We start from the raw sequence: 6,000 nt of genomic DNA on the forward strand, positions 1-6,000 counted from the left end.
TGCTGGAACAAGCTAAAGGCATCTGTGACTTCTCCTGGCAGAATAGGGCAACAATGCACAGCATTCTGCAAAACCTGAGCTACCTTATGCCAGAGAAATTACATTTTTGATCAGAATTCCAGGAGGTACCTTATAAAAACAGGGATTACAGATAAGTAATTTTTTTTTTCTTTTCAGAAGGAGACAAGCAAGAGTCTTCTGTGTTCTATGACTCCAAACAGCCTAGTCCAGGATTGCAGCTGTATCGAGCTGCCTTTGAGAAGAATCTTCCTGATATGGCAGAAGCATTGGCCCATGGAGCTGAAGTAAACTGGGTCAACGTAGAGGAAAACAAAGCAACACCACTCATTCAGGCCGTGCGAGGGGTATGTGATATACAGCACCGACTGACGTGAGAGGAGGGGAAGGGGAATAATAGGGATGTTTCTGTGTCACTGTTCCTTTTGAACTGCTTGCTTTGCTAATGAATGATAATGTGATGCTGAAGTTGTGTTTACAATGTTCTCTCAAAGTTGTTTCTGAACTATTTTTTTCCTGTTAATGCTTTGTTTGGAATTATATAACCTAGTAGTGTTTAAATTTGATATGGAAGCAAATCCCTTTTGTTTCCTTTGCCACATGATTCAGTGGTGAGAAGGCAGAACAGGTTTGGCTCTTATTCTAGAGATCTGGTGCTGAATTGTTTCTTTGCTTTTATTCCGTAGGGTTCGTTGGTTACTTGTGAATTCTTGCTGCAGAATGGGGCCAATGTGAACATCAGAGACATGAAAGGAAGAGGACCCCTGCACCATGCCACGGTTCTAGGACACACTGGGTAACTCACTGCTCCAGAATTTGTAAATGGCCATCCTTTACTATAGTTGTTAATGTGAAGCTTCTTCATTTCCCCAAACATTCTGGCATTTTAATGTATTTCAGGTGATCTAGGTTTTTCTTAAACTTCTGTGGTGAGAGAGGAAATAACATTTTGAATTAGCAGTCTCATCCGCTAGCAAAGCATGCATCTATAAACACACTTTGGTCCATTTTGTAAAAACATGTATTTAATAATGCTTTGAAATAACATGAACTTTTGGTGAAGACTCATGAGATTTTTCTCATTTTCTTAAGAAATATGATACAAATAGGAGAAATAGTGATGTGTGAGGGTCAAGGCTTTTTCTGACATCCCACCTGTGTGTTGCACTGAGAGTGTATCTCATTTCAAAATGTACTGCATTACATCCTGAGTTTTGGAATCATGGCTTTTAACTGAAACCCTGTATCAGCTCAGTTCAAATGAGGACATAATAATCTGGTTGGTGGTGCCCAAACTCTTTGCATGCATGAATTCTGAATAGAGTGCAACAACTTGGGAGAGTTTAAGATGTAAGCTTAGTCAGTATGCCCTGTTTATAAAGATGAAGAATTGTAATAGCAGAGAAAAATGAGATCAGTTTCTATTGGGTAAATCAGGCACCTGTGAACTGTGTTCTTTCCTGTATTGTTTTATCCTGCTCAGTCGTTCCTGTCTGTCATGGTAAAAGGGATGAGGTTTTTTTGGTTCTACAACCTAAGATGATACAGGAAGGTAGAGTCTCGCTTCTAAAGGGTTCAACTCCTTGCTGCACAAGCGTGATTTGAGTTAGGCTATCTTTCTAATGTGCATTAAATAATTAAAGGTTTTGCTTACTACTGTGTTAACGTCTTAGTTGTTCTACGTGAACAGCGCTGTTTTGATATGTTCAAGAGACTTTTGGTGATATAAGCCAAATATGTTGCATCCACCTTGAATTTATTTGCTTTTTTCCTTTATTGTTGTGAAAATTATTCTTAAATGCTTTTTCTAAACAGACAAGTGTGTTTATTCCTAAAACGAGGAGCAAACCAGCATGCCACTGATGAAGATGGGAAAGATCCATTGAGTATAGCAGTAGAAGCTGCAAATGCAGATATTGTAACATTGTAAGTTGTGTGTTCTGTTTTTGACTAGCTAACTAGGTTTTCCTATTCTGTTTCAAGTTAAACATATAAGAAATGTCAAAATTCCTTTACATAAAAACAGGGAGAGCAAAAGAAAAATCAAAGAGAGTGCACTATCCATAGATGACCTCACTGGTGTGGGGTTCAGGAGTGCATTGTAGGTCTTGAATTGCAGTCTTTTTCGGTGCTTTAAAGATGACATTGTTCTTTTTGTTTCCTAAATCATAGGTTGCGTTTAGCAAGGATGAATGAAGAAATGCGTGAATCGGAAGGACTCTATGGACAGCCAGGTCAATACTCTACTAATAACCATACCGAAATGCAGTACAAGAAGTGTATTCAGGAATTTATCAGTTTACAGTTAGATTCTTAAGATCTGAGGGAAATTTAAGACAGCTTCATACAATAATGTTTTTTTATAAACAACCGACACATGTTAAAGCTTCATTGAAATTCACTGGTGTGACTTTGTCAGATTATTTCGGGGACCTAAAAGGAGAGTGTTTAAAGTACGTTATTATAGTAGTGTATGTTACTACAGCCATTACCAACCTGTTTTGCTGGCAGTCGTCCACAGTTTTCTCCTATTGATGTTCCATTGAAATTCACGTAATGTTAGGATTTACCTGACGTTATTTAATAGCAGCCTTCTGACCCGGCTTGCTCAGAGACAGTTGAGGAGTTCATCTTATTACCGGATACCATTCTCCTTCCTGTGGAATGGTCCTCCTTTTCTTTTTTAAGAAAAAAATGCTTGCACACCAATGTAAAAATGTACATCAAATATTTCAAAATAACTCCAGACAAAAATAGGAAAGTATTATTTCCTCAAATTTTATTTTTAAATGTTTTTATTTGTTAAGATACAAATAAGAAACAAAACAGTCATTCTTAAGTATGTATTTTTGTATGCATAGTATCTTACCATTTGATTAAAAAAAAAAAGAATTGGCAGACATTTGAGCCAACTGGTACAAAAAAAACCCAAATTATATTTAATTAATATGTGCAACTTTTATTCCTAGGCACTCAGTCCCAATTTACACTATGTTCTGATGTGATATTTATGCAAGCCATTTCTTCTGTTGTGGTATGCTTCCATAGGAACCTAATTTAATCTCATGCAAATATCAATAATGAAAGCACACTTGATTGTCAAGTTAGACAGCTAAAAACACACCGCTATACCTGGCAGTAGTGAAAGGCAAACCTTATTTTTAAGGCTGAGTGCTGAGTACTCTTTGCTCACTCCTATAAAGCCCTTATGTATTTTCCACTGATTCATAAGGACTATGTGTGCTTTTGTCTTTTACCAGATTGGGGCTGGAATATGCTCAAGGGGCAACACTAAGTCTCATGTCAGTATCCCAGATGAACTCTATAAAATAAACCCAATTTATTTAGCTTCTCCTTAAAAATAGATGTTTTTCAAATTTATTTTTAAACAAATCTTCTAGGAAATTCAAATTAAAACTATAAAAGTACTATAGACACTCAGACATTCCAATGCTTTCTTTGGCAGAGCAACAGATAATTTAAAAGTATATACTTGATTATGAGCTTAAATGAGGAAGAATTCTCCACTCAGAAAATGCAGCAGGCTACGTATATGAAAAAAGCCTATTTCCACTTTGGCCATTTTGAATGTACAGCTGTTTTCTGATATAATGCATACTGCTTCACTGATAGGCTGAAGGTAACAAGTACTGAAGTATTTGAGTCTCCTCATTTTTATTTTAAGAGGTAAAAATAATAACTATCCCTTTGAAGTAGTAAAATGCCTTTGTTTTAAGGGAGGTAGGTATTTTGATTCAAAAGCTCTCTGCTAAATCATAAATGGATATTTTAGGTCATTTAATTGACCTGTCACAAATCCAAAATTATTATAAACCAAAAAATGTGTTTCTATTGTTTGTACAAAAAGCCTCAGTTGGTTACTAAATGTTACAAATGTTTAGTAAAATGTTTCATTCATAACAAATACAGGCACTACTTAAGTGAAAATACGAATGTGTTTAAACTGGAGATGGGGGAGACTATTTTCCCTGATGTCTTGTTTAAAATATTTTTTAGACAGATTCTTCAATTAGGTAGGTGAAATAAAAAGCTGGATAAGTCTTTCATTGAAAATATCTTGACCTTTTTATCAGTTTGTATTACAGTAGAATCTAGAGACTGCAGTTGATACCATCTGATCCAGATATTTTACGGATAGTATCTGATCCTTGTAAACAGGCGCGATTGACAATGGAAAGTAGCGCTGCCACAAGGGATAGAGCTTGACCAAAATCAGGGGGAGGGTATCATTAGAGTAATTTTTGACAGTCAGGCCACAAGCTGTAGCACAGTGTCCCAGCCAGGAGATCTTGCTGTATCTTTGGATAGCATAGCTCTGCTCTCCTCGATTCTTTACTTGCTAAAGTCTCTTTTAAAAGTTGAAGTAAATATTTGAGTGTTTTAAATGTTAATGTCAGCTAGGCTGCTAGAAGGGTTGTGTAAGTGTGAGCACAAAACCTGTCTCTGCTGTCGCAAGGTATGATAGCTTTACGTGGTCGTAGAGGAGGCAGGTCTTTTTCACTGCATATACATGTTGAATTATCTGCACTGCCCTTATTTTAGAACCCTTCTTTTCCAAAATTATGATTCTAGAAGAAAATAAGGATTTTCAAGACAATTGTATGTTTGCTGGGAGCTCTGTGAGGGTAAATATCGATGTACGAGTTTGCTGTCTTCAGAGTGAAGCCAACTGCCTATTTCTCTGCTTTAGTAATGCAGTTCATAAATGATTACTAGTGTTGCTAATGGCATCAACATTTCTAATTTAAATATACCTGGCTGGTTTGAGCTACTGAGAGAATGTATATATTGCTTTGCAAGGTACAGTTGGTCTTCCAAAATATTCCTAGAATGGGAACTAGCTGAAACTAGCTTGTTCCACAAGTTCATTTCTGTTGGTAGAAGCCATATGCACCATTGTACTGTTTCTTGTATAATACTTGAGTGCTCATCTTCTGGTGCTACAGTACATCTGCTAACTATTTGAATTAGTATTGCTACTTTTTCTTCCTATCTTTTCTTGAATGTATGATGTGTGCCTTTTGAGTTACTCTGGTGTTAAATGGTAAAGCAGTGTTACAGTATTTTTGTACATAAAATCTGCACTTTAGGGAAAACATTGCTTGGAAAAAGGGAATTTCCAGAATTCAATTTTAAAGTAGGATTTTAAAATAATTATAAGGTTTACAGTATTAAGTATTTTAATGCAGCATATAAACTAAAGGGGCACTTTATTTTAGTCTATTTTTGTATGTAGAATTTTTGTTATGTAATAGAGCCAAAAACAGAGCCACAGTGTATCTTGCAAAAATAGCTTCTGTTTTTTCTTTCAAGTTAATATGAAAGAACCAAATATAGCAACTTGAACTACAGTACTAGTTCACCAGTGGAACCCACTGCTGTATTAAAAGCATAATTGCTTTTATCGTACAAGCTTGATTCCCATTTGTGCTCTTCATAGCTGTTCTTTTGGTGAATGTTACAACCCCCTTCATTCTGTGCTTATCTCCCAGCACAAGCAGTTGTCAGAAACTGTTACAATAAAACATGTCCTGTGCTTGCTTCATCTCTAGAATGTAATAGAAACTAAATCTGAAAACCAAAAGGGAATTTCGCTAGAACTAACTTTTCTTAGTAGAGCAGTATTGAATGTATCTCTTAAAGTCTGGGAAGAATTGTGTCATTACATTTTTATATAAACCCACATGCCATGCATGTTAAATATTTCTGGAAGGTCGGTTATAATTTCTGAAAGTGTTTTCAAATGAATTGAGTCTCATCTCCAAAAGAATAATAGTTCTAATATTGGAAATGTGCATTAAAAGATGGAAAAACAAAACAGTGTAACTTTTCACGGTAGTGCAAACTCTTAAACACAAAAATCCTTTTAAAAACCGCCCTTTGGAAAAAAGTGGTGGAATAATACTTTTCTTCCGCAGTCGTATGGGGGGGGGGGGATCCGTATGGTTCAACTTGAATGAT

General features: G+C 36.0%; 1 protein-coding gene across 1 annotated transcript in view; it reads left to right on the forward strand.

The window, feature by feature from the left end:
• The window catches only part of ACAP2 (ArfGAP with coiled-coil, ankyrin repeat and PH domains 2), a 69,618-nt gene that overhangs the window by 59,763 nt on the left and 3,855 nt on the right, over nucleotides 1-6,000 (forward strand). The window contains exons 20-23 of the mRNA XM_009282339.2: nucleotides 178-365; nucleotides 705-814; nucleotides 1,834-1,944; nucleotides 2,191-2,252. Coding sequence (XP_009280614.2) covers nucleotides 178-365; nucleotides 705-814; nucleotides 1,834-1,944; nucleotides 2,191-2,252 — 471 coding nt within the window. The remainder of the gene's footprint in view (nucleotides 1-177; nucleotides 366-704; nucleotides 815-1,833; nucleotides 1,945-2,190; nucleotides 2,253-6,000) is intronic.

This window comes from Aptenodytes forsteri, unplaced genomic scaffold (assembly GCF_000699145.1).
Source record: "Aptenodytes forsteri isolate BGI_AS27 unplaced genomic scaffold, ASM69914v1 Scaffold404, whole genome shotgun sequence".
Taxonomy (NCBI): Eukaryota; Metazoa; Chordata; class Aves; order Sphenisciformes; family Spheniscidae; genus Aptenodytes; species Aptenodytes forsteri.